Source organism: Stenella coeruleoalba (genome assembly GCF_951394435.1).
Source record: "Stenella coeruleoalba genome assembly, chromosome: 1".
Lineage (NCBI taxonomy): Eukaryota > Metazoa > Chordata > Mammalia > Artiodactyla > Delphinidae > Stenella > Stenella coeruleoalba.
In genome coordinates, this window is record NC_137169.1 from 1,323,153 (window position 1) to 1,339,586 (window position 16,434).

The following is a 16,434-nucleotide window of genomic DNA, read 5'->3' on the forward strand; positions in this document are numbered from 1 at the left end:
GTTCTCACTCTGGAAGCTATTTGCCGCGCCCTGACCTCAGCGTCCTGTCAGAGGCGTATACGTATATATTTATATTTTTTTATATATATATATATATATATGTATATATGTATATATATATAAAAGATTATTTAACAGTTAAATATATTCCAATAAGAACGTCTCACGGGACAAAAGTCGTGTCTCCCCACCACGAACACGTCAGCACTGAAGAAACACCGAGCCCGAGGCCGCGAGCGCTGAGCCCACACCTGGGTGCAGCCGGTCTCTCACAGAAGCACAATATAAATACTCTGATTTGAACGCGGGTCCCTGTTGCCGTCGAGATACGTTCCAGAGGCGACGGGCGGAGCAGCCCGGCGGCGGCGGCGCCTCACTCGGCCGGGACCTCGTACTTGAAGATGACGCTGAAGAGCCGGCCCCCCAGCCGCTCGGCCAGCCACGAGTTCTTGATGACGGCCAGCTTGAGGCTCTCGCAGCGCAGGGCCGCGTGGTAGTTGGTGTGGACGGCGCGGCCCATGCCCTCGATGACCACCAGGTCGGCGCCGCGCTCCCGCACCAGCACGGCCAGCCCCTTGTCCAGGCGGCTTCGGGGAGGAAGGGGGCAGTGAGGAGGGTGCAGGCGGGGGGCCTGGCACCCTGCACTGAGCTGCACCCGGGGCAGACGCCACACCCTGCCTCCAGCCAAGGGCAGCGACTGGCGGGAACGCCGGAGACCCCCGACCCTCGGCCCCCCCAACTACCTGGGCCTTGGGTCCAGCCTGATCCCCGGACAGCCAGCCCGGCAGCTGCCCTCCCGGGGCCCGGGGCCCAGGGTCTTGGGGACCCCTGGCAGCTGCGCTCCCGTTGCTACAAGGAAGCCGGTTCTGAAAACTGGGCCTTAACGATACTTTTGTATTTTGAGCTTTAAAGGATCTGAGTCCTTTCTACCGCTTTTTATTGTCCCTCCTTGTTGGTTAGTAGTGGACCTGGAAGGGGATTAAGTCAGTACTGGAGAATCAGCACTGGAACAGACCGAGAGGCTAACAGTCCAGAGCCCGGATGTGCCCTCCTTTACACGGGCCGCTCCAGGTTCCAGAAGCCCCGGGGTGGAAAGCACTGTGGTGACGAACTGATTATCCAAGCACAATTATCCAAGGTGGGGACACGCCCCCCTTGCTTCTTCCTCCCAGGGTCCCGAGGGAAGAGGTGCTGGACCCTGCCCGGGGCTGTGGCTGGCACAGCTGGCTTCCGCAGGGGACCGGGGGACCCGGGGGCAGAGGGGCCACGTTACCTGAGGTCGAGACACGGGGAGCTGGAGCCAGTCTGCATGAGCAGCAGCCTCCCTTCTCCGAGCGCCGAGCTGTCGAGCACAGCACCCGTGAGGTCACCCGTGAGGCGGCGCCCCCGGAAGCTGCCCCGCCGCGCCCCAGCCCCCCGCCCAGCTTACCGGACGACGGGGTCCATGGCCGCGATGCGCTCAGCCACGATGAGGGACTCGCTGTAGGTCACGTCGTTCAAGGCGGGTCCCGAGTTGCACGCCAAGATGACCTGCGGCAGGATGCCCGGGCTCCTTAGGGACCTTGGCCACCGGCAGTACTGAGCCAGCCTGGGCTCGCCCGCCTGCCCGCCCGCCACCCACCCACCCACCTGGGGCGGCCAGCGGAGGAGCACGGCCTCTGGCGACCTCTCACGGCTGGGCCGGCTCTTGGGGCAGGATGGAGACGGCCCCAGGGCCCCGCGGTCAGGCTGACCTAAGCCCCAGGACGTGACCGGCCAGGTCTCCTCTGCTCCTGCCGTGCCACTGCCTACCCGGCACCTACCTGCACACGGAGGGGCCCAGGGCGATGCCAACCCCACCGAGCACAGGAGCTGGGCAAGGGACCCGCCATGCGGCCCTCCACACTCACCTCCGTCCCTCTAGAGAGAAGCTCCCTGACAAAGGGGAAGACTCCCAAAATGACGTCTACTCCACTGTTATCTGCGAAAATTAAGGCACATTTGTGAGGGGGCCCCTGTAAGACAAAACCAGGACGTTCAGTTGGGAACAGGCGCGTCCAAGCGTTCCAGACACATCCACACTCCACTCCCCACGGCCGGGCGAGGGCTGCTGGGTCCTGCAGGCACTGGGGGCACAGGGGCAGCCCCGGCCTCTTCCAGAACTGCTAGCCCGAAGGACCTCTGACCTGAGGCCAGTGACCTCATCACTGTCCCGCTGAAGTCAGGCTTGGAGCAGGGACGCCAGCTCATGCTTGTAGCTCGGGGCGGGGGGCTGAGGGGGACACTCCGGGGGGCCCTCGGTGCACCGCGCGGGCCCGCGCCACCTCCCCACCCGTGAACCCTGCCCGGGCCCCTAGGGCACAGGACAGAGGCGGGGACAGCTCCATGTACCTTCAGTCTCTGAAGCCACTTGCTGTAGGAGTCCACGAGCCAGGGCCGCTCTGCGGGACACAGGGACGCGGTCACCCGCCCGCCGGCCTCTCCGGGGAGCCGGTCCTCGCCTCCCCCCGGCTCAGCGGGCACGCGCGGCCGCCTCGCTGCTTCCCCCCACCGGCCCGAGTCCTGGCACTGGAGGAGAGCCCTGGGCGCCCCTACCTTGCAGCTTCCTCTTTGCCTCCTCAAACCCAAACTGGGGGTCAGATTCAAGGACGCTGCACAGGGGAGGAGAAGACAAAGTCACCAAAGCCCCGGACCTTGGCCTCCGTCGCTCCCGTGGGCCACGAAGCCCCTCCCGAGCTGGACGAGCGTGCTGTCCCCCGTCACTGCTGCCGCGTCGGCTCGAGGACGGGGGAGGTGGCACGGGGAAGCCTCCGTGCTTGCAGCCACAGGCCAGGCCCCTGGGGAGCACCGGCCACCAGCCTCGCCCCAACGTGCCGCCCAAGGGGCAGCCAGTGCTGAGGGCAGGGAGGGGGCGATGGCTGTCCCGGGTGCCCGGGTCCGAGAGCGCACGTCGGGTGACCCAGCAAGTCCCCTGCACGGGAGCCCCGGGGAAGGCACCAGACAGCAGGCCCCGGGACAGGACCCTTGGGGGCACGGGGAGACGCGTGCCCACCGCTGAACTTCACGAGGCACCTATTCACTCCAAACACCCAACAGCGTCTAAGCCCACCCCACACGGTCACTGTGACGCGGAGTTTCACACTGACAACACCCACACCCGCAGCCCTCTACGCGCCTGCTCTTGTGTGCGGGCAGGGAGGCTGGGTCCCAGCACCTGTCCCATCCGTTCCCGAGGCCACACATGCCCAGCAAGCCCCCAGCAGTACCCCATCCCCCGAGAACCCCCGGTGCCCCCTCTGCCACCTCCTCGAGGGCCAAGCTGGGCCGGCCGAGGCTGGGACTGCCGGAGCCACGTGTGGCCCAGGCGTCAGTTCGGGCCCAGGGGCTGTGGCTCTAAGGCCGAGCCGGAAGGAGGAGGGGAGGGGATGGGCCTGCAGGGGCTGTGAGGACAGCGGGCACCTACTCAGAGACGGCTTTCGCTCCCCAGTCGAAGACGTTGCCAGCCAGGAGCCCTTTCACCAGGGCCAGCTGCCTCTCCTCCCAGCCCAGAGCATCCAGAGAGTGGATCACCCTCTGGAAACACTTTAATGCCACGCCGTTGTCCTTCTGCTTCACCTGCGGGGAGATGCGAATGAAGACGTGGTCTGGCCTCCCCCAGGCCCCCGGCAGAGCAGGGAGAGGAGAGCACCGCGCCGGGAGAGCACCAACAGCGCGCCCGTTCTAGGGGACAGAAGACTCCCATGTGACGTCACTGCGGGAGGCTAGACAAACCCAGATCGCGTCAGGTTAAAAGCAGCGCTGACTCGGAGCAGCGCGGGCTGAGGGCAAGCATGGGGGGCACGCTGGTATCGGTGCAGGTTTGAAGTGTGCACTGAGGACAGAGGCTCAGGTGTGACGGTGCCGTGGCCGAGCACGGAGGACCCACACCCCGTGGGTGCCCGCTGCCCTGACCGTGAGACCCTCGGCACCCTGACCCACTGTCCCCAGACACCCCGTGCGAGGGCAGGGAGGAGGCGGCAGGGAGCTGAGGTCGGTGGGTTCCGGACCCCGTCCGTGGCTCCAGGGCACGCGGCTTCCTGGTCAAAGAGCCCAGGGAGGCACCTCCAGGCCACCAGCCAGGCCCTGGAAGGCTCGTGGCCAGGACGGACATCCTCAGGCACCAACCCTTGAGTTTCCAGGCTGAGTTCAGGAGGCCAGGAAGAGGCGAGGGGGCCTCAGTGCCACATGCCCGCCACCCTCACCGGCTGCGGGTTAGAACCCCCAGGACACGCTGCTGACGAGGTCACAGTGGCGCCGGCATCGGTCCACAGCCGGTGCTGCCGACCAAGGGGCTGCGGCCCAGAGCTCCTGGGAGATGGACCCTCACCAGGGCGGCTCCAGGATGCAGCCTGTCGCCAGTGCCGGGGATCAGGGCTGCCAGCACACCCGCTCGCTGGACAGGACGGGACTGACGCCCCGTTCCCCACGGCCCCCTGCAAGCATGTGCCCACCCACGAGAAGGGGGCGCTCACCTTGGAGTAGGGGTCCGGGAAGTTGAACTCGTTCAAACAGTGCTCCCTCGTGTCCAGGAGGCTGCGCACGGTCAGGGTCCCATAAGCGCTGAAGACAGAGCCGGGCGGAGGGCGGCTGAGTGGGCTGGACGGCCGACTGCACTGCCCATCGCACTCTCCCCACCCAGGGGCGTCCTCGTGGCGTCCAGGCGCCAAAAGGAGAAGCCCAGGAGGCCAGCGGGGTGCTGAGCGTCCCCGAGTGTGTGCCAGGGGAGGGGCACAGAGCTTCCTGGAGAACTTCGAGGGACTCGGCCCTCGGGTGCGAGCGCGCGTCCCCGTAGAGGCCGCCTCTCGGGGCCCTGGCCAGGGCGAGCAGGTGGGCCACTCACAAGGGCTGCTGCCTCAGCGTCTGCAGCTTGTTCCAGTACTTCTGGCGGAACTTCTCGGCCCTCTCGGCTGCATCCACGGAGCCTGGCTGGCTCGCCACGGCGCGCTTCACGACCTACCAAGGACGGGGCGGCCAGCAGTGCTCAGGGCAGCCCCCAGCCCGTGGACGGCAGGCGTTGGCGGCAGCCACTGGGGGCTTCCCTTGCCAGGTGGGAACGGGGTTGCGCCAGCCCTGACCCAAAGCTCATGTCCGTGTCCTCTGATACCAGCCCCAGGGCCCACTGGACACCAGCTCCTGCTCTGCTGGGGGAACTGGTGGTTCTGGAGCATCTCCAAGTCTGTGGGACCCCTCGCTCTGAAGACAGACCCCACGGGCCTCTCTGAGGGGCGTCGTGGAGGAATGGGCGTTCCCAGGAGGCTCCCATGGCCTTGACCCCCGAGCCTGGAGCCGGAGGCCAGCCACCGCTGCCCCGAGCCTGGAGCCGGAGGCCAGCCACCGCTGCCCCGAGCCTGGAGCCGGAGGCCAGCCACCGCTGCCCCTGAGCCTGGAGCCGGAGGCCAGCCACTGCTGCCCCCAAGCCTGGAGCCGGAGGCCAGCCGCCGCTGCCCCTGAGCCCTGGGCAAACTGCTTGCTTTTTAAAGAGACACGGCAGCCGGGAAAGCCACTTGCGAGCTGATGAGGACGCACCTCACTGACACCACGTCCCAACAAACTACTCAGTCAGGCTCCCACCTGGGAACTATGAATTACACCTCAAATAAAAGGCTCCTGGAAACCCCCGTTCTCCCCCATCCCGCCTCTCACTGCCCCTTGGGAACCTGAAACAGTCAGAGGTAGCCAGGACCTCAAAGGCCCACAGCCCAATTCCTGGACGGACGGGTGTCTTCTTCCTAGGGGTGTCCAGCCCCGCCCCCAGCCCTCATCCCAACCTCACCCCCGCCCCAGGCCCTCACCCCGTCCAGGGCCTCCTCAAAGCAGGTGAGCCAGTACTTTCGGGCCAGCGCGTCGTCCGTGAGGTCGACCGTGTCAGGCACGTAGGAGGACGGGTCCAGAAGGAGAGGCAGGTTGACGAGCGGCCTCTCCAGACGGTCCATTTCCAGCAAGTCGAACTGGGAGGACGAGAAGCAGGCGGGCACGTCAGCCGTGTCCTTTCTGAAAGACCAAAAGCCCCTTCTACAGGTCTTGGAACCGGCTTCCCCGCACGAAGGGAGGCTGCCGTGCGCGGCTAATGGAGAGCCCGGCTCCTCCCCGGCCCTGGGCCCTGCCTGCCTCTCACGGCCTCTCTCAGCCCGGGCGAGCCCTCCACTTGTCCGGGGCCCTGAGCCCGACGCCCCGACCCTGGGTCTGCTCACGCACCCGTCTTCCTGCCGCGCCCCATGCTCTCTGCTCCGCGCTCTGAAGCACGCACACCGACCGCCCTTCTGGTCCAACCGCCCTGCCCACCGGGCTCTGTCCTGCGGCTCCTGCCCGGGGTCAGTTCCCAGGGGGGGACACACCGCCCCGTCCCCCCACGCCCCGCATCCAGACCCACTGCCCCTGCCATGCTCAGCAAGGCCGGGACGCTCGATGCCCACGCCAGGGTCTTTCAAACGAAGGGTCCTGTGCGCCTGGCCCCGTTCTCGGATGAGAACTGTGTCAGGCAGCTGCTCCAGGGACGTGACAAGCGAGTGAGCTCAGGGCTCGTCCTCCAGGCACCGCTCCTGCCCCCCACCCTCCAGGGAGCTGCCCACCTGGGACTTGGCCCTGTGTTGCTGACTGGCCCACTAGCAGGGTGAGGCGGCAGGTGTGCTCGGACCAGGGATGGTCTGGATGAGAAGATCCACCCCACGAGGGAGAGATGGGCTTTGGGGACGCGCCACGTGAGCGCACGTTTAGCAGGGAAGGAGCCGGTGTGTCTCCACGGGGGTCAAAGGCAGCAATGGCTGCCTGCTGCCCGGCTGGCCGGCAGGGGCCGCCCTGTCCTCCGATGAGTGGGAGCTCACATCTGAGCTCGGCCTGGCCCCCTGCCCCTGGGGATCCCCACGCCCACTCGCAGGGACACCCCAGCACGACAGGCGCGTGGGGTGCCCAAGCTGTCACGGAGAGGGGCCGCGTTGCACATCAGCGTTGGCTGAAAGGTTTCTGGCCCGCCCACCCATTTCATTTTGCCGTCCGTGTGGCCGGCATCCACGTCGTCCTTCGACAAGTCAGAGACGTTAACGCCTTTCTCTGTACACCCGTCACGGCGGGCCTGGGCCTTGCCAACCCTGCCCCTGGTGCCTGCTTTTGGGAAGGGCCCAGCTACCCCCGCACAGCCGGCTGCAAAGGATGCGGTGTGGAGCTGTGGGAACTGGGGGTGCCACACGTGGGGGGGACTCTCCCCAGGAAGTGAGAGGCGGATGAGGCACATTCTTGCCATGTTTACACTGATTTACAAGAGAATCTGCATCTACAACTGAAAACCAACTTTCCCTCCAAACTGGCTAGCAACCTGTCCTGAAGGTAGCATCCCGGCCTGTGTGCCCAGGCCAGGCCAGGCCAGGCCAGGCAGCTGCAGGCCTCGGCCTGTCCTCCAGCCCCACGTGCGATTCTGATAAACCACTTCCTGGGTTACCAGGGACGTGATGTCAATAAGACGGTAACGGGCTTCCCTGGTGGCGCAGTGGTTAAGAGTCCGCCTGCCGATGCAGGGGACACGGGTTTGTGTCCTGGTCCGGGAAGATCCCACATGCCGTGGAGCGGCTGGGCCCGTGAGCCATGACCGCTGGGCCTGCACGTCCGGAGCCTGTGCTCCGCAACGGGAGAGGCCACAACAGTGAGAGGCCCGCGTACCGCAAAAAAAAAGATGGCAACAGCTCATCCAACGATGATCTGGGCCAGGAAGGGGCCACGGCTGTACCATCCCGTCCCAGCTGGGAGACCCCCTCCACACCGGCTCGGCTGGCGGGGGGAGCTCCCATCCAGACATGGTGGGCCTCACCCCAAGGGGCGACTGAGGAAAAGGTGGAATCGCCTGAGGAAATTCGCGGACTCTGCAGGCTCGGTACCGCCTTGAAACCATCACGCAGAGAACGCGTTCTAAGAGAAGGGGCCCAGGCTGGTGCCCGCGACCCACAGTTTTACCCCGATTCTGCTGTAAACGGTCCCAGAGCCCTAGGAAAGACCCCCTGTGGTCCCGAAACTTTATATTCTCCCTGCAAGCCCGGCAGGGACCGCGTGGCCCTGAGGGCTCCGGCTCAACACCCGAAGAATGTGAGACACTACGGGAGGAATGAGAACAGCCAGCTGCAGGCTGCAAACGTCTCTCTTCGGCCCCAGAGTCTGTGGTTCACGACCAGCCTGCACCAGGAGGAGGCGCCTTCGAGCCCGGCCACGGCGGCTCTCCTCGGGGACCACCAGGAGGCCACAGAGGAGGCGGCGCACGTGGGACCCAGGGCCACCCACGCCCGTACTCACGGTGCCGCTCCTCGGCCGCTGTGTTGGGCAGAGCTCGGGCGAGGAGCTCATGAGCCCGGAGCTGCCGGCGTAGTTCTCTTCCCAACTGTACTGGTTTGGGTCTGTGGGACAAGAGACCCGGCGTCAACCGAGGGGCGAGCGGCTCGGCAAACCTCGGGCGGCTGGACTGCCTCTGGGAGGACCGGCTGCCGAAGGCCTCCCTGGCGCCGGGCGGGCCGGGGGCGTTGTTCTGTTGTGTTATTCCTTACTGGCACAGAAACCTCTCAAGCTGAGCGGCAGCTTCCGAAAGGTACCCGTGGTTTATCTCAAGTGAGAAGCTGGACTTAGGGACGCAGTGAAGGTCTGCCTGGGCTGCTCTGACTGGCGCTGACCCCCACGCAGTCTGCCCTGTGCTTCCTCGCGCAGAATCACGCCTGCGATTCCTTCACGTGTCCTTCAAAGAGGACAGACCGGATGCGCATCTGAAGCGACAGCTGGGCAGACGGCCGGGAGGAGCCGGCGGGCCGAGGCCTTCGGAGGCGAGGCCGTGCGCGCAGCCCCTGCACGGAGCCCCGTCACTTAAGGACCCATGGGTTGATTACGTGGCACCCACGCGAGTCGGTTTCCACCGGCCCCTCAGGAGAATCACAGCAAAGGCTCCTGCCACTGCTGGGGAGAGCCCACGAAGACACCATGTCCACCCACAGCCCTTGATCGTCGCTTAACACGAGCAGCCATTCCAGTCACTCCCCAAGGCCTCCCCGCCTCCCGATGCCGCTGCCCAACATAGGCCGCGCTGTACTCACTGTCCTGCTCGGCTCCTTTAAGAAACGCTCCTATGGCGCCCAGGTAGCCTTCGTGCCTCAAGAACAGCGCCTGGACCTCCCCCTGCCACGGAGACGCCCCTGAAGCGCCACTCAGCCCAAGGCTGCAAGTCCACCCGACACAGGCGGCCTCCCTCCCGACTCGGCGCCTGTCCACGGGGCTGTGCGCACACGCGGAGTTCAAGGGCCCACCGTTCAGAGCAGCGGGCCCGGCCTTTTTGGCACCAGAGACCGGTTTCATGGAAGACCACTTTTCCATGGACGGGGGTGGCGTCGGGGGAGGGCGGGGGGCATGATGGTTCGGGCGGTAACGCGCGCGATGGGGCGCAGCCCGGGGCGTGGGGAGCCCCGGTTCAGAGAGTAACTTCTTCCACAAAACGGATACCCACCCAGTTCCCCATGCTTGCTGGGGGCCACACCCCCCCACGCCGTGACCGACACCTAGAAGCTCACCTGGAGCTCGCGGACAGTGGGAGGCGGTCTCTAGACCCCACCCCCGGCAACGCGCCAAACGCAGGGATGGCCACGGCGCCCCAAGCGCAGGATGCCCGGAGCTAGTGGGTGGGAAGGGGCTGCGGGCAGGGGCTTGGGGGTGCTCAGCTGGGTCCCGCCTTGCTCCCGTCCCCTCTCAGGCCTGAGAGTTTGGAGACACGGGGGCCCGGGCCAGGGGCGGGCAGAGCAGAGGAAGGACGCGGCGGCCCGTTACCTTGGAGAAGAAGTTGATGCTGTAGGTGATGGTGCGCATGGTGACGGGGTGGCCGCGGATGAAGAAGCCCCCGAAGTACACCCGGTCCAAGCAGTGGAGCCTGGCGTACAGGCAGGCGAGCTGCCCGATGTCGTTGCTGATCATGTGCAGCAGGCTCTTGGCCATGTCCTCCTTGGAGAACTCTGGGGGCGGAAGCGGCACGCTGGGCAAGCGGCCAGGCGGGCGCCACGCGCCTCCGACAGCCAGAGCGGGCGAGAGGCCGTACCTGTGTCCGCGGTGGCCGACTTCCCGAAGCTGCTCGCGATGAGGTTGCCGCTCAGCCCCAGGGTCTGGTGGGCCCCTCCGTAGATGTCCTGCACCAGCATGTCCACGTTCGTGTGCTGGCCTCTGGAAGCCAGATGCAGCAGCTCGTCAAACTTCTGTGGGGACAGAGCAGACGGGAGCACCTGAGGAGCCGCAAGCTGGGAGAACCCCACGGCCCTGGACGAGCCCACGGAAGGAGGCCAGCCGCCGCGCTGGGTAGGGAAGGCCCTCTCCTGTTATGGCCCAGAGGTGGGGGGAGACGGGCAGCCTCTGTGCACCACCCAGCTGGGCGACACTCTGGCCACCTGGACGGCCATCCTTCAGAGACTCGGGACGCAGGACGAGGTACAGGGAAGAACCACTTTCACAACAACCCCAGCCAAGCACAAGCCCCCGACCCCACAGCCGCCAACCCTCTCCTGAGGGGACCAGGAAACAGGCTGCTCCGTGGAGCCAGGAGCATCCTCCCAGAGCTGCCCAAATACCTTCGTTTTGGTGAGCAGAGCCCCAAGCCCCCAGAAGGTGCCACCCCCGATGGAGCTGCCGCCGATCCACTCGAACCTGTCCTCTGTCTCCACCTGGAGCGAAACGAGGGCAGGTGCGTTAGCAAGGGGGCCCCCAGCCACTGCCCAGCAAGTCCCGGGGACGCGGCGGCTCAGGGGTATCCCCCGCCCTGCGTGGCGGCGCCCTTGAAGGCCGAGTCCGGGTGGGCTCGGCAGGTGCTCGTGCTGGAAGCAGGGGGCCCACCTCCCCGCAGACCGCCCGCGCCAGGCACTCCGCGTGCGGCCTCGCGCCGTGAGCGCCAGAGGCAGGCCTGGGTCTGTGTCCGCCTCCCTGTGCCCGCGTGCCTGTGCCTGGCATGGCTCCGACATGCAGCCAGTGCTCAACAAAGCGCTGCAGAGGCCCGTCGTCTCCCACGAGCCAGGCCCCACCTTCACGATAGAGACCCCAGAGCCGATGCTGACTAGGAGGTACGGGAAAACGCTGGGGTGGTTGGTCTGAAACCGGAACTCGGGGTTGGAGCCCTTCTGGTACATGAAGGCCTCGTGCGGGATGTTCTTCAGCACGAAGTTGCAGCCCTTGATCAGGCAGGTCATCACGTCCTCCTTGTCAACCCTGCCAGGGAGCAGCCCAGCCACTGGCACCGGCACGGGCCACGGCACGAATGGCCCCTGCCTCCCCGCGCCCCTGGCAGGGCCGTGGCCCCGGGACCCTCCGTCCAGCGGGAGCGGGCCCGACTCGGTCTCGGGGCTCCATTCCTTTCCTTTCAGCCCTTGCCTCTCCCCACCCACCATCTTCAGTCCCCCGAGCCTTCCTGAGTTTCGGCCACCTGAATCCCACTGCAGCCGGCCCAGAGCTTGGCCTCAGGCCCGCGGCCACCCACCAGCCACCCGGAGCCTCACTGGGTCCTGAGGTCTTAGGAACCCCCAGAGCCGGGCGAACGGGCTGGTGCAGGAGAGGGGCCACTGCGGCCGCCAAGTCAGGGCCCGACCCCGTGAGCGGAGGCCAACCGGCCCCCACGCTCCCCTCCCCGCCCCGAGGTCCCCACTCACTTCAGCTGCAGCTTCTCTTCGATGAGGTCTTTGAACTTGTACGCCCCGCCCCCGGTCGCCTGGATGACCTTGGTCTCGGTGTTGACCAGGTGGTCTTTGATGAAGTCCAGGCAGGCCTCTATGTAGGTGTTCTCGAACTTGACGAAGTGCAGCCTGGCGGTAACCTCCTCCTGGACGGAGATCTCATAGGGCGGCTCGTGGTCCTGCTCTGTGTCCTGGGGGTGAGGGTGGGGAACCCGCGTGTGTGCACTGCCTCGGGGAGGGGACGACGCTGACACACAGCCCCTGGGCACCCTCAGCAGCGGCGACGATTTCTGCCTACCCTGAAGTCCATGGGAGTCCTGATGGCGACGCAGGTGGGAGATTCGGGGGGGAGGCACGAGCAGGCGGGAGGCGGGGGTGCTCTTGCCAGGGCTGGGATGGAAGGGGAACTAAGCTGGGAGCGTGAGGGAGGGGCATCGGCACTAGAAGCTTCCCGGGCCTGCCCGGGGTCCTCCAGGAGGCTCACCTTGTCTGAGTGGTCGAAGGACCGCACTCTGGCAACTTTGTGCTGCACGGTGGAGTAGTAGGCCAGCTTGGTCAGCGAGCCGCCTACAGGGGAGACAGATGCCGCGGATTCAGAGGTGGCTGGAAGGGACCCGAGGCTGCCCTTCCACAGGCCCTCCTCTGCCAGCCCTGGGTCCTGCCCACAAGGAGTCTGGTGCTACCTGAACGTGAAAACCCTGCAGGGCACCCAACAGAGGAAGGGAATGAACTGGGAGACCTAAACACACTCTGCCTTCCTTGAAAAGCTCTGTTCCTCCTCAGGGCCCAGACTGAAACGGAGACTGTCCGTTTCTCCACCAGCACTGAGTCCTTGACGAGCAAGGGACCCGCTGTTTCTGGGTGACTCGGCGACCCTCAGTGGTTTAGGAAAATTCTGTTTCAGACGCTGATCTTGAGGATGAACCAAAGGAAAACGCTGACAAATGCACTGTTTTCACTGAAAAGCATACAACTGACGGTCCGCGGAAGGAGGTGGAGAAGGCAATGCAGGCGGGGGAGGGGCTGTTTTCACCAGGAATGTGCAAGGAAGGGGCCGGAGAGCAGCAGCTGAGGCCCGGACTCACCAAGGAGGCCCTGCAGAGGGCGGCGGGGACTTGTTAATGCCCCTGGGAAGCCTGGATGCCCCTGGCCTGTGACCAGGGGCAGAATATCAGGAAGCAGATAAGGCCTTTGGGCAAGTTAAAAAGATCCCCAGAGCAGTCCTCCTGGAGGAGGAGTTCTGGCGAGCCCCACTCCTGAGTCAGAGAGGAGGCGTCGGAGGCTATAGGTGATTCACGGCTGTGAAGCCACGAACGGCGGAGCAGAGAGAGGCAGAAGGCTCAGCTCTGCAAAGTGACCTTGGAACCAACTGTGCTTCCTAGGAGGCCCGACAAAAATAAGGGGGAAACCCCTTGTCTGGAGAAGGCGGCTAAAACTATTAACAACTGTTGTTTTGTGACAAAACACTAAGGGAATGTTCCACAAACACTCAAGTCAGAAACACAGATTTGGAAACACAGTATCCGAAGGCCAAAGCTCTGCCAGGTAAGAAAAATCAGAGCCCAGCTTCCGAGACCAGTCACACCTGTCCCATCGGAGCCACCTGTCTGGCAGTGTGGACAGGGCCTCCCGGGACGTCCTGCGACCTGGCCTCGTTGGGCCACGTTTGGTCACTGAACCCCGTCGTCCTGGGCTTGCTCTCATCCCCAGACCGTCAGCTTACGACACAGAACCTGGCCTTAAGCCTCCTTATCCCTCCTCCCTGCCCCCAATCCCGGCCTGGCACGGAGCATCTTCCACTGAAATGCTTGTTGCCCGATTCACCTCTGTGAATAAATCGTTTCCTAAAAAGACAAGCAACGCAAAGGGATGAAGACATCTTTTGAGAAGCTCATCGTAAGTTACCCAGGTCACAGAAATCCAATTCCAGACAGTGTGCTCTTCAAGTCAGCTATAAATCACAACCAAAACACACAGTGTTGGGGTTTGTGGGGGGCCGTGGGGAGTGAGCTGGGTTCTGTGCACCGCACACCATGTACCCCGAGTGGGGCGAAGCCCGGCACTGCCCAGACTTGTCTCCCACCCGAGCCAGGAGACAGCGGATGGGGCACGGGGCTGCGAGCAGAGCAGTGCGGTCAGTCTGAGCCAGGGTGAGTTCACAGAGCAGCACAGGGGGCGCCTGTGGGAGCCCACCTGCTCTCAGGGTCCCTTGCGATTAGAGTGAATGCCAACTCGGGCCGGGGCCGCACACGTCACACCTGACGAGGGCAGTGACCAGGCGGCCAGCACAGTCCCGCGCTCTCTGGTGGACGCCATGGGCTCTCCGGGCCACCCCACCCCATGCTCCACCCTGGGGCCCACAGCACCCCCGACTGATGGGAGGGACCTGAGCCAAGACCCGCCAGTTCATCCAGAACCCCGGGGCATGGTGCGGGGCTGTCCTTCCACTCCAGGCACCTCCGCGCACATCCCTGCCCTGTGGCCCCTTCTGCTTCACCCAAGGGACCCTCCCTCTGCCCAGAAGAAACCTGGAGTCAAGTCAGCTTCAAGTATGTGTTGACTCAAAGCATCCCTGAGGCTTTTGAAGCAGGGACTCCACCCGCGGAGAGGGGCGCCCCGTCAGAGCTGGACTGAGGGCTTGGGGACGGGAGAGGAAACCGGAAACCTGCTTGTGAACCACTGACAGCACTCTGGCTTTGTGGATTCCTGGGTGGAGGACCCCTGCCCTGAGCCCCGTGACCTCCCATCAGCTACACTAACAAAGTCTGTCCTTGTGAATTCCCTGGCGGTCCAGTGGTTAGGACTCTGCGCTCTCACTGCTGAGGGCCCAGGTTCAATCCCTGGTCGGAGAACGAAGACCCCACAAACCTCGCAGGGTGGCCAAACCCCGCCTCCCCCCCAAAATAAACGCACAAATGTTTGTCCTTAGTAGCAATGAACGTGTCTTTTAAAGAACCAGACAGAGGACCCAGAGCCGGGGGGAAATTTCAGAGAGGAAATAAACATGGACGCTGAAAATAAGCCTTTGAGTGTCCTTCTGCTAAGGAACCCCGACCGGGCTCGGCCCTGGAGGACAGGCAGGCACTCCCGCTTCCGCGCCACAAGGTAGGGCCACGCAGAACGACCCAGGTAAGCCCTGTGGCCAGCCAATTTTCGGGGGTGCTTCAGAAACCTTAGGTGCCGACCCGTTGGAGCAGAGCCCCCAGGGTCAGGGCAGCAGCATCAAGTGCGGAAGCTCCGAGCACACGGCCACTGGACTGCCATCACATCCGGAGTGCACAGGGCTCCGAGGACAGCGGCAGGGCCCCGAGGGGCTGACTTGAGCCCCCAGGCGGTTCCTCGCGCTCACCGTCTCTGGCCCAACGTCCAGCCGGGCACCGTTCTGGCGGGTCCCCTTCGGGGGGCCGACCTCAGGCTCACAGCTGCCCTCGCCCGCCCTCTGCCTGGCTCCGCCCGGCCTCTGGCTTTGCAGGTGGGGGCTCAGGACGCTCCCCACTTCCCTGGACACCGCCCCCCCCCCAAGGACAGGGGAGCGGGGCGGCCCAACCCCTCCGGGGAGAAGCGCACGGTCTGTCCCTGCATTCACTGAGCGGCCACGGCGGGCCAGGCGCACGGGGGTCCCGGGCCGGAGGTCATGGACCGGCCCCGAACCGCCCGGGTATCCGCGCCTCAGCGTCCACATCTGAGAAAGCGGTCGGCGGGAGGCGTCAACGCGTCGGAGAGGGAAGGAGGGCCCTGCGGGGGGCGGGGCTCGGGGGTGCTTCCGACCTGAGGTCTGCGCCCAGGTCCTCCAAAGCCCCGGCCCCAGACACCCGACCCCCGATCTCCGGCAGGCGGGGAGCTGCGCCGCCCGGCGGCCGACCCCCACCCCCGCTCCCGAGGCGGGATGCCAGAGGGGCAGCCAGGCCGCCTCTCCCGCGGGACTACGAGCCCCTGCATGCCCCGCTCCGGCCGCGCGGCGCCTGCCGGGAGCCGTAGTCCGGCTGCCGCAGAGAGCGGGCGCCGCCGGCTGCCCGCGGACTACAAGGCCCGACAGGCCGTGCGCGCCGACGGCCCGCGCCCCGCCCTTCGTCCTTGCCACCGCCCCGGCCCGCCGGCCTCGCTGCCCGCGCCCGCGCCCGCCCCCGCTGCCCCGCTCCCCGCGCCCGCCCGCGGCGACCTATGTCTATGGCGAAGCGCTTGGCGTTCTCCAGGTTGCGGAAGATCTCGTCGGGGGGCAGTGTGATGCTCTTGTCCAGGCTGTCCCCGCTGCTCCCGCTGCCGCTCGCTCCACACTCCGCCATTTTGAATGTGCTCGGCCAGCCTCATCAGCCATGGAGATATATGCGCATATATTTGACTGCTAAACGCCTCCCGCGCATAGATTATGCTAATGAGCGTTCGGGCCGGCCCTCGCCCCTCCCGCCGCCGCGGCGGTGGCGGCTGGAGGGCCGACTCAGGCAGGCGGGCGCGGGTCCCCCAGACCGGACCGCGAGGCAGCTCGACACAAAACCTCTGGGCTGTCGTCGTCTTTGTTGTTCCTTCACTGAGTTGGCCGGATGCTGACCTCCAATGATATGAGCTAGTGCAGAGGGGGCACCTGGGGTTTGGAGACCACCAGGGTAATCGGTTTCTTTAGTGACTGCTGTTGTGAGCCTGGCACCTGCACGTGAAGACGCGTGGGACCCACCAGCTTGGTTCCCTAGGAGTGCAGGACCGTGGGTGTTAAAAACCCTATGCAAACAGGGGGAGTTGGGGACCCCGCCCTCTAGAA

The 16,434-nt window shown here is 65.3% G+C and overlaps 1 protein-coding gene across 5 annotated transcripts; it reads right to left on the reverse strand.

Moving 5' to 3' along the window:
• Positions 1-141: 141 nt before the first annotated feature.
• On the reverse strand, positions 142-15,970 carry PANK4 (pantothenate kinase 4 (inactive)). 5 transcript variants are annotated; one of them, XM_079935948.1, is made up of 19 exons: positions 15,841-15,970; positions 12,166-12,248; positions 11,658-11,872; positions 11,037-11,220; positions 10,590-10,682; positions 10,067-10,220; positions 9,802-9,983; positions 9,078-9,159; positions 8,293-8,393; positions 5,811-5,966; positions 4,859-4,971; positions 4,491-4,578; positions 3,443-3,594; positions 2,575-2,630; positions 2,371-2,420; positions 1,890-1,994; positions 1,430-1,530; positions 1,274-1,342; positions 142-587 (listed from the first exon to the last, which is right to left on the reverse strand). In XM_079935948.1, the coding sequence occupies exons 1-19, from the start codon at positions 15,962-15,964 to the stop codon at positions 374-376; spliced, it is 2,322 nt and encodes a 773-aa protein (XP_079792074.1). In that variant the 5' UTR covers positions 15,965-15,970; the 3' UTR covers positions 142-373. The 5 variants fall into 5 exon arrangements, 4 of the variants coding, with proteins under 4 accessions (XP_079792074.1, XP_079792073.1, XP_079792075.1 ...); XM_079935947.1 differs by having other exon boundaries at positions 11,658-12,088; XM_079935949.1 differs by lacking the exons at positions 12,166-12,248; positions 15,841-15,970 and adding an exon at positions 11,980-12,036.
• Between the last annotated feature and the right edge of the window lie 464 nt (positions 15,971-16,434).

Coding starts and splice junctions, on each gene's coding strand:
- PANK4 (XM_079935947.1), bottom strand. CDS start 15,964: ATGGCGGAGTGTGGAGCGAGCGGCAGCGGGAGCAGCGGGGACAGCCTG. Junction 10,221..10,589: donor CTCTGCTCACCAAAACGAAG/GTATTTGGGCAG, acceptor CTGTCCCCACAG/AAGTTTGACGAGCTGCTGCA. Junction 4,579..4,858: donor ACGCTGAGGCAGCAGCCCTT/GTGAGTGGCCCA, acceptor CTCTGTCTTCAG/CGCTTATGGGACCCTGACCG.